Source organism: Bombyx mori, chromosome 11 (genome assembly GCF_030269925.1).
Source record: "Bombyx mori chromosome 11, ASM3026992v2".
NCBI classification, from domain to species: Eukaryota; Metazoa; Arthropoda; class Insecta; order Lepidoptera; family Bombycidae; genus Bombyx; species Bombyx mori.
The window spans coordinates 11,212,986-11,233,351 of record NC_085117.1 but is presented as its reverse complement, the minus strand read 5'-3'; the positions used below and the strand labels follow the sequence as shown (position 1 = coordinate 11,233,351).

Sequence of the window (20,366 nt, the reverse complement as noted above, 5' to 3'; positions counted from 1 at the left end):
ATCAGTTCCATTAGACAACTGATTTCATTTTATTTCGTTTTACTTTTTCATAAAACAAACATTTGCTTCGCTTTTTAATCTCTTGATTCTTGGCTGTATCAGGTTAAGGCTCTCTTTGCCTCTCCATTTAGCGAAACCAAACAAAAAATGGTCTATGTCTAAATGTTTACGCGCCAAATATAAATTTCTAAATTGAGAAACAACGTGATAGTATTATTAATGAAAATGCTTGAGCAGGCTCTCGATGATAACATTTCTGAAAACGATGATGAAGAAAGTTTCTTCCAAGACGTTGACATATTGCAAAAGCATGGCATTAACGTAGCAGACATAAAAAAACTAAAAGCTGCTGGTATCTGTACAATCAAAGGTATTCAAATGTCAACAAAAAAAAAATTAACAAACATTAAAGGCTTTTCAGATACCAAAGTAGAAAAAATCAAAGAAGCGTGTCAAAAAGTTGTAACACTTGGATTTATGACTGCTTTAGAAGTTAGTGATCGGCGCAAACAAGTGTTCAAAATAAGCACCGGTAGCACGGAACTAGAGTACGTATAATGACTTTTGATATTAACTTAAGTGAAAAGGACCTTTTATCATCTTATTTATATATAATTCTTCTGTCCGTGTGTATGTTAGTGAGCACCTCCTAAACGGCTAGACTGATTTTGATGAAATTTTGTGTGTGTATTCCAACGGGTTCGAGAATGGTTTAGATTCACAATTGAATATTGTAATAACTTTTTTTAATTCATCAAAACAGTCCAGATCAATACTGTTTATTCAAAAAGTTTGAGATTTTCGCATTTAAGATGTGTGTATAGGACAACATCTGTCGGGTCTGCTAGTAGGTACATAATATTTTACCAACTTATTACACACATATTGTTGTAGTGTTAACAAATATCTATCTGTATCTTTTTTCTTCAGTAAGCTGCTAGCTGGCGGAATTGAATCAATGGCAATAACAGAAGTTTTCGGCGAGTTCCGTACAGGAAAAACTCAATTATCTCATACATTATGTGTTACGACTCAAATCCCCAATTCTAAAGGTTACCAAGGCGGGAAAGTAATGTTTTTGGACACTGAGCATACGTTGTATCCTTTGATAATCTTTAACAGTTACAATCTCCAGCTAATTAATGTAGTGGTAATGCAATTTACTGTTATACCACATGTCCCAAATATTTTGGGTCATTTTAATAATTTCATTCCTTTGAAGGAGGAGCCCACCCGGCAAATGTCGAAATAGTTAAATCCGTTTATTTACAATCATAATCGAAAGGGTCAAATTAAAAGGTTTATTCTTACTTTCAAGAATATAGTATCAGAAATCGATGCGTCTTTCGACGGCCTGAACTTGGACAGTATTACAGACATTTTTACAGACACGTAAAGACTAGATGTAATTCAAAAGAATGAAACCTAAAATTTCAACAAGATAGGCCAGACGTTCGAAGAAAAACAATTTGAATTATTTTCTATTTAACGTCTTATATTATAATAGAGTATTGATTCAAGATAAGATTTAACATGAAACGTACTCTCAATTAATCTATCTAAGATTGACTCTTTCGATCATTATCAATAGATTAGAGCATTTTTGTTTACTATAATCGGCGCGTTCGATTCGAGGTTCAGGCCATCTGATTTTCCGAATAGTAATTCGAATAGTAAAAAAATAGAAACAAAATAAAGGTCACGTTTAGTAACACAATATATGTACAGTTCTTCTTCTTCTCCATCGCTCCCTCATTGCTGAGGATCGTGACTCCGTTTCAGCTTGTCGACTGCCAGCCTCCAACGGTTCCGGTCAGTTGCCTGGTATAGTGCAGCACTAAGTGGTCCGTTGGTTTGCTCGAAGATCTGGTCGGACCAACGTTTGGGTCTCCGTCCTCTAGGACGTTGTCCTTCTACTTTCCCAATGACCATCAGACGTTCCAAGTTGTCTACACCTCTGCGGGCAACGTGGCCAAAGTAGCGCATTATGCGTTGCAGACAGGTGGCAGACAGGCGTTGAGCGTTCTCCATTTTAAGCTGTTGTAGGACCGAGATGTTCGTGCGGTGGGCTGTCCATGGAATCCTTAATAGGCGGCGCCATCACCACATTTCAAAAGCATCAACTCTGTTTCGGTCAGCTGCTTTTATTGTCCATGTTTCTGCTCCACAGAGAGCGATTGGAAAGACCAGTGAGTGCACAAGATGTATTTTGGTCCTATTCGAAATATTACGATCTTTCCAAACTTTGCTCAACTGCGTCATAGCTGTTTTAGCCATTCCGATACGTCTGCGTATTTCAGGCTCACAACTCCCCTTATCCGTGATCACAGAACCAAAGTAGGCAAACTGGTCTACGGCTAATTAATTAATTATTATTCTTATCTACAGTAATTTCACTATGTACAGCGGCATTATAAACTGAGTAACATAATATGTATTCGGTACATGATAAACGTGAAAAACGATTGTTTTAGTGAACTGCGCTAAGAGGTTAAATGTTAGTTATTACCCATCTCATTAATTTGGTCTGATAATTGAGCGTGTTATAAAGTTATAGTACGTTTATTATTTACTCATGTGGTGGTAGTGCATGTTGCGACCCCTCACGGGTGAATACCACCGAGTCCATTTCTGCCTTTAAGCAATCGTGCGCTGTTATTTGAAGAGTTAGTAAGAGAACCGTTGACCAATTCAATTCAGACATATCTAAAGCTGGGCAGTGGCATTAGTCTTGTGATGTCTATAGACTCCGGTACTCGTAGTTTATAGGTAGTAATTAAAAATTAATAACAATAGCCGCTTTTCACTAAATACTAAATATAAATTTCAATTTTTATCTGAAAATCTCTACTATATAACAAATAACAACCGTTGACCAATGCAATTGAGACATATCTGAAACTGGGCAGTGGCATTAGTCTTGTGGTGTCTATAGACTCCGGTACTCGTAGTTTATAGGTAATAATTAAAAGTTAATAACAATAGCCGCTTTTCACTAAATACTGAATATAAATTTAAATTTTTTTCTGAAAATCTCTACTTTAAAACAAATAAATAGTACCGAACGCTAGTTTTAATTTATTCTACGAACACGCAAAAGAAATTCTATCGTTTCATTTTTGCACCCAAACAGTGCCTTTTGTGTTAATAAGACAGAAAAAATAAAACTTCTTTAACGCCATATTGCACAGTCGTCCAGACAGGCTAAGGCCCATCGCGGACAGATTCAATTTAGATCAGAATGCAGTTTTAGACAATGTTTTATACGCAAGAGCCTACACGTCAGAGCATCAGGTATGGCGTACATTACTTTGATATTTTTTTATTAAGTATAAAAAGAATAATGCATTTTTTTTATTAAAATAATAAATAAGTTGGAACCAATCAATGTAATAATACTTAATACGTAATAAAGTAAACGAATTTAGATATAACGTAATCATGTTCATCGATTGTAATAAAGTAATAATATAATAAATAAATTTAGATAGTATTTGAATCGGCGGCCTAATAGAATCGGCAAACTTGAAAAAAAATATTATAATTTTTAAAACAAGTTTATTGACGATTTAAATATCAGAATGTCACAACATTTATCTATACATATAAATAAAATTGGAGTAACATCGTCGATAATAAAATGTAATGTTTCCGAAGCGAAGCGAGGGCGGGTCGCTAGTTTTGGCATAAGATTGTAGTATAATACATAAACGTTTAACTTCTTATTATATCTGATCTCCTTGTGAACTACTTCTAGCATAACGGCTATCAAAATATATCAATAAATTTTAATGTTGTGCCAGGCTGAGCTTCTAGACTACGTCGCGGCAAAGTTTCACGAAGAGGCCGGCGTTTTCAAGCTGCTCATCATAGACTCCATCATGGCACTGTTCAGGGTAGACTTCTCAGGACGAGGCGAACTTGCCGACAGACAGCAAAAACTAGCGCAAGTGCTGTCACGTTTGCAAAAGGCGAGTAATTTTCCCGAAAGCACTGCTTTGTTAATAATAATTTAACCAGAAGTTTCATTTAAATTGTAAAATAGCTATCCCTCCATACCAGATTAACTGTACGTCCTACAATGAATAGAATAAATATTTCCTTTAAATATTTTCTGATGGTTGAATATCTTGATAGTTTTTTTTTTTTTTTTATGATTGAAAGTTTACTGGTGGCCCGAAGGCCTTTCCAGTTTCACCAGGACAGGTGGGCGAGCAAAGGCTCAGCCAAGAGGGGTGGGATTTGCTAACAACTGCCCGAGCGCCTCCGAAGGAGACCTAACAACTCAAGAGCAATTGTTTCGCGAATGAATCTACTACCGGATCGGAATCGCGACCCGCTGAGAAGATCCGGCGAGAAACTCAGCGGGCTGATGCATGGGTTAGGTTGCACGTCGACCTCTTTGTCGAGTTCGACGAGTACGGTTACCGGGGTCCCTAAGCCTGCCCCTAGTATTAGAGCTGAAGGCATCTAATGCAAAGGTTATTGGATCTGATGGATCAGTAAGGACGTGTCTAGGGCGTCGACGGTGACTGGCTCCTGCATGATCAGGATTCGGGGAGTAGTCAGCGGCGGCAACGATAAGGCGATTATCATGACGCATAGCCTTATCGAAGTATCGTTCCGACGCTGACTTCATGTATTTCCGAATTGATTCGAGGCCCAGGTCGTCGTGTAGGTCAACGTTCCTCACGAACCACGGAGCCCCGACAGCTAACCTGCAAAAGCGGGATTGTAGGGATTGGAGGGTGTCTATGTGTGTGCGGGCCGCGTGAGCGAACACCACACTCGCGTAAGTCATGACGGGATCTTGATAGTCGGAATCGTCGTGGCCTATAGGATAAGACGTCCGGTGCATTCGTGTTGAGCGATACACCGGTGTTCGAATCCAAGGCAGGTATAAATTTTTCTAATGAAATACGTGCTCAGCAAATGTTCACGATTGACTTCCACGGTGAAAGAATAACATCGTGTAATAAAAATGAAACCCGCAAAATTACAATTTGCGTAATTACAGGTGGTAGGAACTTTTGTGAGTCCGCGGGGGTAGGTACTACCACCCCGCCTATTTTGGCCATGAAGCAGAATTGCCTTTCGGTTTGAAGGGTGGGGCAGCCGTTGTAACTATACTTGAGACCTTAGAACTTATATCTCAAGGTGGGTGGCGTATTTACGTTGTAGATGTCTATGGGCTCCAGTACCCACTTAACACCAGGTGGGCTGTGAGCTCGTCCGCCCACTAGAGCTATAAAAAAAAAGTTAATTTTATCACTTTCCGTTATAAAAACTCAAATCGTTTTATTTTCATATAAATGCAAGTTTTTGGTTGTTGAATTATTCAGTGGATAAACCTATGTTATAAGGCAAACGAAGCAAGCAATTTAACACTATCTAATTCATATGGCTTAGACACAGCTGCACTAGAGCTAGGCCTATCATTGAGATCCAAGATTGAATTCACACAACGCAAGCACACGGTGCTGCAACATGCCTCCCCAACACAGTCAATGATATAACCGTAATACAAACATAACTTTGTATTGTCTATGGGATTCGTTAATCACTTAAAAAAAGGTGGCCACTAAACGCACTCTCGTCAGCTTTTAATCGTAAGAAGATTCAACTAGATATGCGATTTTTGACCTTACGAGTTAAGCCTGTTCCATCCTACGCTCGTCACATAAAATATTTTATATTTTTGCACCGTTCGACATCACGTTTCGAAGTGAGTGCTGCCATTTAGTTTTAATGTAAAAACCGTGAGCTCGTCTGTCCTTGTGCAGCGATACCACAGAAATACAAAATTTTGATTTATTTCTGCGAGCGATACATATAATATTCTTCATGAGAACAGCGACTGTGATTGTTTCACATTTCTTGTGTAATTGTGTTCTTATTGGTTGATGATTTGATTTTTTATTTGTCGCTGTTAATACAGTATTTTTACAGGAATAACAACTTTGGTTGGTAAAAACTGGTATTTAATACCATTAAGACGAGATCGTCCATTAGATTATTGGCCCCATCAGTTGCCTTAAGGCTACCAAATGGCGAGAGCTATTTGGTTTGAGTTTCTCTCCGTGATAAAATTAGAAAAGAAGAGCTTTCCTTTAGATTCAAAGCATCAGACTTCAATTAAATTTGCTGAACTGAGTTTTAATATAAGGTCATAAAAGAGATCTATATTCCGAGATCGAAGAACTCAGCAGTAGTGACCATGCCCAGGGAGGCGTGTAGCGAGTGTTTGTCTTTGACAAAATAGATAAAAAATGGTGAATGTCGCGAGAATTCCATGAAAGTGGGCAGCACAGAACCGTGGATCGTCAGTTGCACATTTTTAAGGATCCCTACGTGCAGCAGTAAATTAATGTTTGCTAATAATAAATAGCTGTGAAATCGAAAAGACCTCAATGTAAAAGTCAAAACTCCGATATTCATGCAAATAAATGAAAACACTTATTTCGTAAATTCCGAACACAAATAACTTATCAAAGTTCATGATCATTGGGTGACAGTAACGATAAATAAGCCGGATGTTCTACTAGGGGTTCTTGACACCACTTGAAATATAAACGAGTTACATAAAAGAATATTTTTTTTTACATCAATCAGCGTGCCGTAACAATGCCTTCAATAGAAGATTTGTCAAATATACTTATGTAATTTATTTATCGACGGTACCTTTGTCAAATATACTTGTGTAATTTATTTACCGACGGTACCCTTCTTTTTTGTCAGTAAAAGAGCTTGTGGCTCACTCAATGGTGAGAAATCAACATTTTCTAATGGACAGCACAAATGCCCGTGGTTATAACCTCGACGCTACTCCGCATTGACGGTTTTTTTACAAACCTCGTTTGAAATTGTCATAGAGTTCGGGAATTACCGTAAGAGGTGTCCGTTCTAGAAGTGGATGATGCGGCGCAAAAATGCTCTCTTATCAATGTCGTTGATCCAGGTGGCTTAAAGTAGGGAGACGCTCCTGGTGCCGGGTAGGACGATGGTAAAATGATGATGATGAGATCATCTTAAATAATTCCTCAATGAACTCACCACGAAACACATGGTATAAAATACAGAAAGAAGTAAGCTCTTAATTGTTAGGACAATCCAAGCGGCTCTTTCTTATTGAGTTTTTTTTTATTTATTTTTTTATTGCTTAGATGGGTGGACGAGCTTACAGCCCACCTGGTGTTAAGTGGTTACTGGAGCCCATGAAAATCTACAATGTAAATGCGCCACCCACCTTGAGATATAAGTTCTAAGGTCTCAGTATAGTTACAACGGCTACCCCATCCTTCAAACCGAAACGCATTACTGCTTCACGGCAGAAATAGGCGGGGTGGTGGTACCTAACCGTGCGAACTCACAAGAGGTCCTACCACCAGTGATTACGCAAATAATAATTTTGCGGGTTTGATTTTTATTACACGATGTTATTCCTTCACCGTGGAAGTCAATCGTGAACATTTGTTAAGTACGTATTTCATTAGAAAAATTGGCACCCGCCTGCGGGATTCGAACACCGGTGCATCACTACATACGAATGCACCGGACGTCTTATCCTTTAGGCCACAACGACAATATAGTATAGAGTCACATGGACAAAGCTGATATATGGGAGCCCCAGCCTAGAGATGAAAGTTGTACTCCAGGCGAGTGCAGGACCTGTGCTTTGCAAAGCATAAATCTGTCCAGGCATGAACTACCGGCTTCTCAGTTGAGGGCTCCTAACATTTTAAAAACCAACTCGTCTTTACTCGTCGTATTCGAAACGTCGAATCCCATAATCCCTGGAATTGTAGCCCCATGACGAACGAGTCCTTCGCAAATAACGTACAAAACGTGTTGGTTTATATTGAACTAAATTACTAATTTAACCTATTTGTTCGGAATCTTTTTTTTTATGTTTGAGAAGTTAGGTATTGGTGGCCCGGAGGCCTTTCCAGTTTTACCAGGGCAGGATTCGGAATCTGCCCAGAGTTCCTCACTTCGGACACAGGTTTTGGTTGCCCCATCATGCTGGGGATGAAAATCTGGTAGTCGGTATATGGCTAATCATGCGATCTTGAACACTTCACATTATCTATTTAATATTATAAAAATAATCTTATAATTTGAAAGGTTGTATGTTTGTTACTCAATCTCGAATGATGCTGTATTATAACTAAAGCTATAACTTGGGTTAAACTAGTATAATTTTTATCATGGTCAATGATACGGTCGATACCGGGTATATCCGGCTATTATAAATACTACAATGTGTCCGTTAATTTAAATTCTAATTAATCCAAATTTAGACTGGTAGTTTATGGAGAGTTTTTCTGAATTAAAAACATAACGCGGGTGAAACCGCAGGGCATGTCTTCACGCCTTATGAATACATATATAAAAAATCACACGTAATTTTTGGACACTGAAAGTACTAGAAAAATCATTGTTGTTGTTGTTATCATTTAACTTTTAGAAAATATAATAATCTCATTGATGCTTAGATATCGGAAGAATATAATGTAGCAGTCTTCATAACAAATCAAATGACTGCGGATCCAGGAGCGACTCTTACTTTTCAAGCCGATCCCAAGAAACCTATAGGAGGAAATATTTTAGCTCACGCATCAACCACAAGAATATCACTAAGAAAAGGGCGAGGGGACAACAGAATCGCAAAGATATATGATTCACCGGATTTACCTGAGAGCGAAGCTACATTTGCTATTACGAACGGAGGTGTTGCCGATGCAAAAGATTAATAAATAATTTAATATTCATCTGCTGTGTTTGTTTAGTTTTAGTGAAATAAATCAGTCAACGGCCTACAAATTAGTGGTGAGAAACAGATAGTATTATAGATAACCCTAATGTATTAATATACCACGCTATAGCACAATTGTCTGGCAGATAGTCATTCATCCTGTACAGGCGACAAAGTCCAAACATTCGTCACTCAGTGGCGTGATTCAAACGAGCCAATTAAATTCCTCGGCGAATTGATTAGATATCAGACCACGTTTTCTTAATGTAGGAACTTGTAATAATGTTTAATAACATCTTAAACTACTTACCTTATTAAAATTTTCGAGGAAAATCATTTTCGGTACCTAATTTGAAGGGAAGTCATATTTTTCGATCATGTAATTAATTCTGCGGTATATTTCGCTATTTATCGTATTTTCGTTATTTAGCGGTACTTTGAGTTTGGCCTTACAAACCATAAAAAAAGCAGCAAAATAATATTTCTGCTGCAAATTTATTATAATTGAGTTTCGAACACTACTGTTTTCGGATATGTATTTTTTAAAGGAATACACATAGAAAAATTCTAAAAACATTAAATTCAGTACTTTATGATTTGACTACACCCTTTGACCCTTTTTATTACCTAATTACACAACAATGTTTCCCGTTAAAATAAAATATGCACGATCTAACTATGGCGTGTGCGATACTATAAATAATATGCAAATAAATACACTTGTAGGCAAGACATTTTGTAGGCAGCGGCTTGGCTCTGCTCCTGGAATTGCTTACGTCCATGTACGACCGTAGCCACTCACCATCAGGTGATATGCTGGGCCATATGCTCGTCTGCAGGGCAATAAAAAATAAGGAAATGAGGAAACGGATAAGTAATAGAAATAAAATTAAAATGTTTCAAATATTATTAGTTTCTTTTTGTTATAAAATTTTAGAAAATTTCAGTTTTGATAAGCAAGAAAATTGTTCTGTTACATAGCAATATGAACGTGAATGTAACTTTTTTTTCTTCTATGTTCGTATTCTTCCTTCTTATTTCATTTGTAGATGTCTCGTAGAATCTTTCACCGTGTTTATCGGACGATGGTGGTCCCGCGGAACAGCTGTGTGTGGGCGTGCACGAACGGGCGGGAGTGTTACGTGTTTCTGACCCGGCAGGCTGGTTCTGGTTCAGTGGGGTTTACCAGGTCACCGGCGGCAACGCCGAGGCGGCTGCCTCGAGTCTGATGTTGAGTCGTGTACTGTCCCCTCGACGATTCCGCCTAGTTCTAAATATTGACCATGGGATTCCCCTACCTACCCTAACCCGAGCTCCGTCTCGGCCGGGGATCGGAGGTCGGGAGAGAGTGGTTTAGTCGGTAATTGCCGTGGAGTCCAATATAAGCCTGCTTGATTCTCATCGGCCGGGTAGCCGTAAATTGGATTTCCCAACGTAATAAAGCAACACTGACAGCGGTTCCGAAGCGGGTCGAGATCGACGGTAAGCACAGCTGTGCTTACCGTCGATCTGCACTTTACAAAGCTTGCATTCATCCCGTATTGAGCTGATGCGCCACCACGGTCCACCCTAGTTAAATTCCCTCTATAGATTATATAATCTAGAACTTGCTTGATGCGTCCATGCGCCATGTTGTGAAGAACGACGATCTTCACCACAGTCCAACAGCTGCTGTAAAAGTGATTGAGTAATGGAATTATAGTATAGTCTTTGGTTTTCACGATTCATAGACATAATTAAAAATACTTAAAAGTATTCAAATCGTTGGGAAGAAAATAATCACGATAAAAAACAAGAGATTAAATCGTTGCGTAATGCGTTTCGGCTTGAAGGATGCGCCAGCCGTTGTATTAGAAATTAGGACTTGGAACTCATATCTCAAGGTAGTTGTCGGCATTTACTTTGTTAATGTCTATGGGTTTCGGTAACTAGCTAGCACCGAGTGGGCCGTGGCTTCGTCTACACAACCTAGCAAAAAATAAAAGAGAAAATAAACGATAACTTTTATTATTACTATTCGTATTGGATGACTTCTTGGCCTTTTTGCGTGTAGAGTATGTAGACGATTTATCCACATTAAAAAGTGTCCGCAAAAATTTATATCACGTTAGTAGCGCAAGTGCCAGATTATATCGGCTTCCTAATTTTTACAAAACCAAATAAAAGGTTATACGACCCTTATGTTTTAATTTATTACGGTATTTAGTACCTATCGTACATATTTACTTTATTTAATACTGTCTAACAAAATGTCAAAATTGTCTAAGTCAGTTTGACTTTTACGAAGTGTCACATATTTCCCCTTGCTTTAATCAAAATTATTTAAATATTTTAGTCAGCAAATGAATGCGCAGGAGGTTTGATGTGCAAAAAGTACAAAATTGAAATCACGACATAATTAATTTAAAATAAAAATTTTAATCGAACAAATTATAATCTAAAAATCCACGTTTAAGATGAGTGATAAAAATCACGAAAAAAAGCAAGTCCGAGTTTGGTGCGATGGATGGTGAGTAAAATAGCCGGAAGTTTGAATTTGAAATAATTTCAATGTCATTCAAAATTAACATAGAATTAATCTATTTACCGGAATTCGTAAGGTAAAACATAAAATCAATTTACAATACTCTATTAGTTTATCCGGCGCGGTATAATTTACAAACTTGATGTTTTTATGTAACAATCGCGGTGGTTAGCTGTTTCAGTGTAATGTATTGATTTTTCCAGTTACGATATGGTTCATTTCGGTCACGCAAATTCTTTACGTCAAGCGAAAGCCCTTGGAGATGTTTTAATTGTTGGAGTGCATACAGATGAAGAAATATCAAAACACAAAGGGCCCCCTGTTTTTACACAAGAAGAGCGTTACAAGATGGTTAAAGCTATTAAATGGGTAGATCAAGTTGTAGAAGGTGCTCCTTATGTGACTACTTTGGAGACACTGGACAAGTATCAATGTGATTTTTGTGTACACGGAGGTGAGTTTCATAATGTGTCATTTCTAAATTCAAATAAGTATCTAACACTGGCCAGGATTCACTTATATTAAAGTTTCTAATTTTCAAATAATAATATGGCAAAGGTCAAGAGAACTTCAATTGCTGATTTTCAAGAATATTCCAGTCATAAAATGTAGTGAAATCATTTATGTATCACAAATAAGATCTGTCTCTACATTTTTCAGATGACATAACGGTTACTGCTGATGGGATTGACACATATCATTTAGTGAAAAAAGCTGGCAGATACAAGTAAATAATAAATTATATACTCTTTTCATCATTAAAATTAAATTTTTAAATATGAAGTGTTCATCAATAATGTGTCTTTTAACAATTAAAACAATCACATTATGTATCAAATCATAATAATTAAGTAATGATTATCATTTGTGACACACATTATGTTATCACATTTTTATACATCATCAATAACTGATAGTATTATTATTTATTGCAAAAAGAATCTAAGAAATAATCATTAAGATAATATGTTTTATAGATATATAAAACTTGACATATATATGAATGTATACTATTTAAAAAATAACTAATAAATATGTCTGTTCTACTTTTTCGTGAATGATTCATTCAATTGCAACTTTTCTATTATTGACATTTTGGGGATGATTCATGGCCTAGTACCATAAATGTATGTGAAATGTTGATCTCATTAACAGGTGTTTCTATTTTAAATATTTAGAAATAGTCACAAAACGGTGACTAGGGTTGACTAGTAATAAATTGAATGAAACAACTATGAAATAGACATTATTTTGTTTAAAGGGAAGTACAGAGGACAGCTGGTGTATCTACAACGGACTTAGTTGGGAGAATGTTATTACTCACTAGAGAACATTTTAAGTAAGTTAGCACACTATTAACTGATTTTCTGAATAAAGCTACTTAATGATGTAAGTCCAACTTCAGTAATATATTGATTATGAATGCTTCTGTTGTGCTTATAGTGTTACGTACAAAGTTTTTACTTACTTTTTATCATTTTGATCTCTATGAACTCTTGTAAACAATTAACAATAGGTTCGCCATGAGCTTAATAAAAGAAATGTACTTTGCATATTTGCATTTTGTCATTGTCATATTATTATACCCTTTTTTGAATACTGCAGCCCTCTTATACATTAAACTATGAACAAATTCAACCCAATTGTTCCAATGCTTTCTCTGGTTAAGACAAAAGTTTCCACTGCTTCTTTTAAATGGTATGTCAAAAGAACTAATATATAACTATAGATAATAATGTTGTACATCACAAATAATTCAAATAGTGTATTTTTAACAGAATATAAAATGCAAAACTGAATTATGGTATTCGAATGTATCAATGATTTTAAAATATAATTATATAATTCATTGATTCATATTTACTTGTATACTACACTTTAACCATAGTATATTACAAATTTTAAATGGTTGGCAATCTTGTTACAGGAGAGGTGAGAAAGAATATTCAGTAGCTTTAGAGCATTCATCGAATCTTGGAACAGATTCAACAGCCAGATCCCCTTACACAGGCTGCTCCCAGTTCCTGCCTACAACACAGAAGATCATACAATTCAGTAGTGGACTCTCCCCTAAACCTACCGACAAGGTATAAACATCCATAATATTTAAAGAATGAAACAAGTTTTTTTATATTTCATTTGTTGTCTTATTTCTTGGCTTAATTAAACAAGTTTCGATTCATTGTAACAGCAAACTCGATTACAGCGTAAATGCATTTTTCTCCTACCTACGCCGAAAGTTCGGTTTTCCTCCCGCTGTACAGGGAAGAAAGTCTAACTTTTCCTCCCTGGGTACTGACAAGTGCGCGTGCGCGTTATTGTCTACATCTGCTCTCACGCACTTAAAATTCTCCGCCATTGTTGTGCTCGGGTAATTTGCAATATTGCACTTAGTGTAAAAGTGCAATAAACAAAAGGCAATAAAATTTAATAGTGAAGTATTAAACAAAGATGAGTTCATCAGACAGCTCCAATTCAATTAGTTATTAGTTTATTTAAAAAAGGTTAAATTGTTTTGTTTTGAAGGGGGAGGGGGGGCTCCGCCTCCCCCAACCCTGGCCAGGGCTTCGCCCCTGGACCCCACCTAGGTACTCCACGAACTTTCGGCCTGGTAGGAGAAAAAATAGTATGTGCACCGCGGGAGAAAAGTAGGATCATACATTACATCCCGCGTGTAAAATTGGCAAACACTTTCTACTATCCTACATTTCTCCCTGTGCATTGATTTTCAAACAAAAACATTATGATAATGATAAAATATTCGATTCTACCATAACAATTCAAAGCGAGAACCGTACGGACTGTGCTTTTGCCGAAGAAAGTTTGTGCGAAGAACCTCGAACTTAGTTTAATGTATCAACCTTCTCATTGTTCAAATGGCCGTAACCGAATGTACGGATCATTATGTACCGGATGATCGTGGTGAGGCTGAACCTTAAAAGACATTTAATTTGTAGTAGAAAAATAATAATAATGCCGTAGTTTCTTTTGTGCTTTTATTTAATTTGCTCATAAACCCGCGCTCACACATCTGCAAGATAATGCAAAAACACTTAGAGACAAATTTAGTGAAACGCAAAAAAGCCTCTGTGTGTGTGTGTGTGTGTGTGTGTGTGTGTGTGTGTGTGTGTGTGTGTGTGTGTGTGTGTGTGTGTGTGTGTGTGTGTGTGTGTGTGTGTCGGTGTAATAAACAAAATTGGTAGTGATTTGTAATAATTAAATGTATCAAGTAAAATATTGTGTGCTATATTTAATTTAAGATCAAATTTTTGTCATAAATGCTTAGGACAGCTATTATGAATACTTAGTGTGGCCCCGTCGAACACCTTGGCATACCGGCAATGAAAGTATCAAAAATATTTTCACTGGTGGTAGGACCTCCTGGGAGTCCGCACGGGTAGGTACCACCACCCTGCCTATTTCTGCCGTGAAGCAGTAATGCGTTTCGGTTTGAAGGGTGGGGCAGCCGTTGTAACTATACTTGAGTCGTCTATTATCAAAGGTGGCAATCTGTACATTTGGACAAAATTTTTTTATTGATATGTCAATACAGATTGATTTGAATATAATCGTCTCCTTCAAAGAATACGGTTCAAAACCTGCATTAAATAAAGGTTAATAGTTAACCTGTTATTTATCTAAGATGTCGTTCCGAAGAGTTTTGTGACTGCCAATGGAATACAAAGTCAATAATTCGTTTTTCTGATTTACCAATCATTGTCCAAAAGTCAGATTGCCGCCTTTGATAATAGTCGACTCACTTGAGACCTTAGAACTTATATCTCAAGGTGGGTGGCGCATTTACGTTGTAGATGTCTATGGGCTCCAGTAACCACTTAACACCAAGTAGGCGCTCGTCCAACCATCTAAGCAATAAAAAAAAATTGAATACGAACTGAGAATCGTTCTTGTACTGAACAAGAATCTTAATGTAATTCAAATAAAACACACTCATTCTTTATTCTCGAAGGTCGTATATGTTGCCGGTGCCTACGATCTCTTCCACGTGGGTCATTTGGATTTTCTGGAGGCAGCTCATAAACAAGGAGATTTCCTCATCGTTGGTCTGCACACAGACTTAGAAGTAAATCGCTACAAGGGATCCAACTACCCAATCATGAACTTGCACGAAAGGGTATTATCGGTGTTGGCTTGCAAAGTAAGTTTTTTATTGAATGAAAATATTTACTTCAACTCATAATATACAGGGTGTAAGCGAAACTGATAAGAAAATATCTCTTTTTTTTCCTACCTAAGCTGAAAGCCTTGAGAGGCTATATCAGCGTCGCCTTAATTAGTAGGTGAGCTCACGGGGCTCAAACCTGATGACGTTACTAACACGAACCCTAGCTAGCCGTGCTTCGCAGAATCTACCACCGGATCGGAAACGCGACCCACTGAGAAGATCGGCGAGAAACTCAGTGGGCTGTGTCTGAGGGTTAATTTACTCGACGAGCCCTTTGTCGCAAGCGACGGGCTCGACGAGAACGATGACCGGTGCTTGAGGTACCTAAAAGCACCGTTAGTGGATCGGGAGGATCCGAAATGACGTGTTTGGGGCGACGTCGACTGCTCCATTCCAGTCCATTCTGTCCGCAGGATCGGGAACGTAGTAGTAGGCCACGATGAGAGGGTTCTCGTGTCGTGCCGCTTTATCAAAGTGAATCTCTCCATTATGCCTAAAGTCGGAATTGTATGCTGCACTAGAACTAGAACCTTTTTACATTAAACTATTGTTATTATTTTTAGTACGTGCATGAAGTTGTGATCGGTGCTCCGTACAGCGTGACCGCGGAACTGATGGACCATTTCCGTGTGAAGGTCGTCTGTCATGGTCTCACGCCCATCGCGCCGGACGCGGATGGCGCAGACCCCTACAAGGTGCCTAAACAACGGGCCTGCTTCAAGGTAAGCTCTCGTCTCATTCGATTAGTTCACGAACTGTCTACGTGATCCCAAGAACTACTGCAACCCAAGGAAATTATCTCTATAACTCAGTACAAACAGTAGTTCTACTTTTTTATATTGCATAGATTGGTTGGTAGAATTAATTATAGTCGAATTTCGACTACTGCGGGACCTCTAGTATGAGTAGCTATGTAAGGTTACGTGTTTACTAAACATATTTGTTATTTTTTGCTTTGGTTTTTTGTTTAATGTACCACCTACTGTAAAATGTTAAATCAGGACAGTGTAATGTTATCAATGACTGGAGACAATGACAACGATAGTTTCTATAGGTATGTAAAGTAGCTTTGGGATGAATCGGCACACGGTTTGTCTTTTTTTTTATATCTTAGATGTGTGGACAAGCCCACAGCCCACCTGGTGTTCAGTGGTTACTGGGGCCCATAGACATCTACAACGTAGACGCGCCACCCACCTTGAGATACAAGTTCTAAGGTCTCAGTATAATTGCAACGGCTGCTCCACCCTTCAAACTGAAACGCATTACTGCTTCGCGGCAGAAATAGGCAGGGTCGTGGTACCTACCCGTTCGGACTCTCAAGAGGTCCAGCAAATAGAGCCCAGTAAATATAAAAAAAATGGTAAGGTAAAGGAATGTGGTTTTCCTTAATTTTGTTTTAAAGTTTCCGCATCAAATACAAACGTCACCACGTTGTTTGTTCACGTATTTCCAGATCCTGAATTCGGGGAATACGATGACGACAGAAGACATTGTCCAACGGATAATACGTCATCGACTTGAATTCGAAGTGAGAAATTCTCGTAAAGAAAAGAAAGAGCTTGCCATGATGAAAGGATTCAAGAATAACCACAAAACTGTGGAAAAATCACAGAACGGAGACTGCGCCATCGAAAATTCCAGTTAAAAAAGAACAGATCTTGAAATTCACTTATTCTTGTGTAAGTTAAGTTTTAAATTCAACTGTAATAAATGGATCAGCATTAGTTTTTATTACAAATATTTTTCAATCAAATTACGTTACGGGACTTTACGGTTAAACGGTTGGTTTGGTGGTTGAAATCACAGTTATAAATGGTTTAAATTAGTTAAATATTAATGTGCCATAATTACGTGGTCCAATAATTTTTTCAATATAATACATTTCATTATAAGTTGTATTGGTTTTAAAAACAATCTCGGTAAATGTTTAAACTTTATAAACACTCCGCCTGTGTATAAAATGAAAACTGCTGTGGATGTATCTGAAAATATTTTATTTATTTAAAGTGTAGAAATTATTTGTATCTATATCTTACTTTTTCATCGCATGATCGTTTCAGTCATAGCTTATTCTATATTATAAATCAAAATGTTCTCAAACTTGTAATTGAATATTTAGTTCAGTTTATTTATTTGCTGATAATGATAATAGCATTGCCTGTGTTAGGAATTCGACTAATTTGTAATGAAAAAACATGTGTGTTTTAATTTTATTCGCCCAAACAGTTATTATTATACAACAGTTTTTGGGGCATATTTATAGCACCTTTTGCTTAAATATTAATTCTTCTCTCGTTATACAGGGTGATTTTTTATGATTCCCAAGATTATTAAGGTGATTGGATTTTCTACGATTGATGTGGAGCACTAGTGCTAGTTACGATTAAAGGATTTCTTTAATAACTTTATCATAACTTTATAAATAACTTTATAGGCATCTTCTATAACTTTATAAAACAGTTATGAAAAATAACATTGAATCACATTTAAATTCATCCATTGTACCCTACTTGGACTTTATAATTTAACTGCTATGTTTTCCTAAATAGAGTTTGAACCTCTGTAGATGTACGAATATGGAGATGGCATTTATAAAGTATAGACAGTAAATGCCAAAACAATATGTAGCCAACATAATTCTGAAATGTCAAATAAATTCTTATTGAATCTTGTTAAAGGCCAAACTTAAACATTGGGGCAAGGGCGTCTCCCTTGTCACGAAATGAATAGAGTATATACCCCAATTGTTTTAAAATTTTGAATAGGAAAAGACAATGATCCATGAAAGTTTATTGTCAGTCATCTATGCACTTAGGAAAAATTGCCTAAAAAGATTAATTTACCATTGAAAATTCACCCTGCACTTAATAATACTCAAATTATACTAAATAAAATATGTTGTTTGACCAAATATAAAGCCGTGCAAATTCCAGCTGGTTATGGAGCATGCTGTAGTTTTAGTTTTTAATTCTACTCACATTCTCAATTCAGAAATTTTTGCAGTTTCGCATCGTAGATTCAAACTGCAAAAATGTAACTGTGTCGGAAATGTAATTCGAGGCGAACACGATAAGAGAAGGGTGGGTTATCGTGTCGCTAATACTATAGGAACTGCATTTACCTTGATAAAAAATGTTTAGTGATTTAATATGTGAATCATAGTAAATGATAGCTATTGCTTATACATATTTCTTAATTATTATGAATTTAAACTATTTCTAACTATATGTAATACGTGTTTTCGTTTTATTATAAATGTTTGTACATGTTTTATTATTTAATGTTTAATTGTTGATTATATTTTAAATACGGACTATTAAGATATTTTTACTATCAATAAAAATAATATTTTAGGAAGATATATCTATCTTACAACTTAAGTTGTCATTTGCAATTTTATTTAGTCAATCTACAAACTTGTAGGCCAGAATAATATTATAATATAATATTACTAGAAATCAAACGTGGTTTATTTTTATATCCGCATCTAGTAGAATTATCGTGTTACAAAACTTATAAAGCATTTCGAACTCTCTCTCTCTCTATGTTTCTCTGTCTCTCTCTCTCTCTCTCTCTCTTTCTCTCATTGTATTATTTTGAAAAAGAAAACAAAACAACGAAGTGGTGTCTTAGTAAAAATGTTTGGAAATATTGTAATAATAAAATAAACTCACGTTTGTCATGACATTCCGCTTCATGTAGTTTTACATCTCGTTTCAGATTAGCTCATGTTTTTTTAAATTAAATACTAAATACTCCATTATAATTTATATTTAGTAATTAAATTAATATTCATAGATCCAAAGATTGAAAAAGATATGTATAATTAAATACTGTTATTATTTATTAATATCGCCGAAAACTTTAATTGAAACTTCAAATGAAGTACCTAATTTTTATTTATTCAATTCCAATAAATTGAACTGGTGTGTCTATAAATTGTTTTAATTGTTCGCACCCTAAGTTCAAATATCTTAAAGATTGGATAGTTTGTGTTTTAACGCACGTGTTTGTTTGATTGGTCCATTGGGTCTTTTTGGGGGGCCCAGGTGTGGAGTGAAGTGCGTGAATGGTTTTATTTTGTTTTGTTAATGTTTCTTTAGGATTAAATGTGTAATAACGGTAGTTTATTAATTGTTAAACATCTGTGAAACTGCACAAATGTGGAAAAATGAAGCAAAGCTAATGGACGTGGCTTATCAGATTTTTCAAAGAAGTCCATTGAATTCAGTAAACAACTATTTTACTGAGAACCAATTCAACTTATCTGGTTTCATTTAATTTTATTCCAATTGTGTAAAATTCCACACTAATGGACTTCATCTCATTTTGCTTATTATTATTTTTCTTTTCACAGACTCATATGTGCTTATTTATTATATACTAGCTGACCCGGCAGACTTCGTAATGCCTCAATCGATAAATAAAAGACCTAAACTTTTGTATAAAATAAACTTAAAACAAACAAAAAGAATCCGTTCGACGGGGGGGGGGGGGGGGAGGCACATCAAAGGGAAACATCAAAATTGTTATTTTTCTTTATTTCCGGGCATTTTCATATTCATCTACCTTTTAGACCTTCCCTGGATTTTCACGAATAATTCAAGACCAAAATTAGCCAAATCGGCCCAGCCGTTCTCGAGTTTTAGCGAGACTAACGAACAGTAATTCATTTTTATATATATAGATTTTGCAGAATTTTATAAACAATGGCATCGTTACAAGTCATAAATATTAAGTAATCATATAATAAATAATAATCTATGTTTAGAAGCCCATGGCTATAATAAAACTTATACATAAAACATGGAGGATAGACCTAAGGAGCAACGCCTTGAGAGGCTATTTCAGCGTAACCTTAACTAGTAGGTGAGCTCACGGGGCTCAAACCTGACGAC

The 20,366-nt window shown here is 36.4% G+C and overlaps 2 protein-coding genes and 1 long non-coding RNA gene across 4 annotated transcripts; 2 read left to right on the top strand and 1 right to left on the bottom strand.

Moving 5' to 3' along the window:
- Positions 1 to 55: 55 nt before the first annotated feature.
- On the top strand, positions 56 to 8,771 carry Dmc1 (Dmc1 homolog). 2 transcript variants are annotated; one of them, XM_021351462.3, is made up of 6 exons: positions 56 to 352; positions 422 to 548; positions 931 to 1,098; positions 3,192 to 3,294; positions 3,804 to 3,971; positions 8,496 to 8,771. In XM_021351462.3, exons 1-6 carry the CDS (start codon positions 220 to 222, stop codon positions 8,751 to 8,753), a joined length of 957 nt encoding a protein of 318 aa, XP_021207137.1. In that variant the 5' UTR covers positions 56 to 219; the 3' UTR covers positions 8,754 to 8,771.
- Positions 8,772 to 9,644: 873 nt separating this feature from the next.
- LOC110386141 (uncharacterized) lies at positions 9,645 to 10,908 on the bottom strand. The gene is made up of 2 exons (XR_002431374.3): positions 10,770 to 10,908; positions 9,645 to 10,426 (listed from the first exon to the last, which is right to left on the bottom strand). It is a non-coding gene; the product is annotated as an uncharacterized LOC110386141 (long non-coding RNA).
- Positions 10,909 to 11,008: 100 nt separating this feature from the next.
- On the top strand, positions 11,009 to 19,407 carry LOC101745152 (ethanolamine-phosphate cytidylyltransferase). The gene is made up of 8 exons (XM_012695072.4): positions 11,009 to 11,264; positions 11,483 to 11,733; positions 11,940 to 12,006; positions 12,541 to 12,618; positions 13,207 to 13,366; positions 15,250 to 15,438; positions 16,029 to 16,187; positions 16,922 to 19,407. Exons 1-8 carry the CDS (start codon positions 11,212 to 11,214, stop codon positions 17,111 to 17,113), a joined length of 1,149 nt encoding a protein of 382 aa, XP_012550526.1. The 5' UTR covers positions 11,009 to 11,211; the 3' UTR covers positions 17,114 to 19,407.
- Positions 19,408 to 20,366: the final 959 nt, after the last annotated feature.

Excerpts from the sequence above, each read along its gene's own strand:
- Dmc1 (XM_021351462.3), top strand. The coding sequence starts at position 220 with ATGAAAATGCTTGAGCAGGCTCTCGATGATAACATTTCTGAAAACGAT. Across the intron at positions 353-421 it reads AAAAAAACTAAAAGCTGCTG|ATACCAAAGTAGAAAAAATC; the intron begins GTATCTGTACAA and ends AAGGCTTTTCAG. Across the intron at positions 1,099-3,191 it reads TTGGACACTGAGCATACGTT|TCGTCCAGACAGGCTAAGGC; the intron begins GTATCCTTTGAT and ends CATATTGCACAG.
- LOC101745152 (XM_012695072.4), top strand. The coding sequence starts at position 11,212 with ATGAGTGATAAAAATCACGAAAAAAAGCAAGTCCGAGTTTGGTGCGAT. Across the intron at positions 12,007-12,540 it reads AAAAAAGCTGGCAGATACAA|GGAAGTACAGAGGACAGCTG; the intron begins GTAAATAATAAA and ends TTTTGTTTAAAG. Across the intron at positions 12,619-13,206 it reads CTCACTAGAGAACATTTTAA|GAGAGGTGAGAAAGAATATT; the intron begins GTAAGTTAGCAC and ends ATCTTGTTACAG.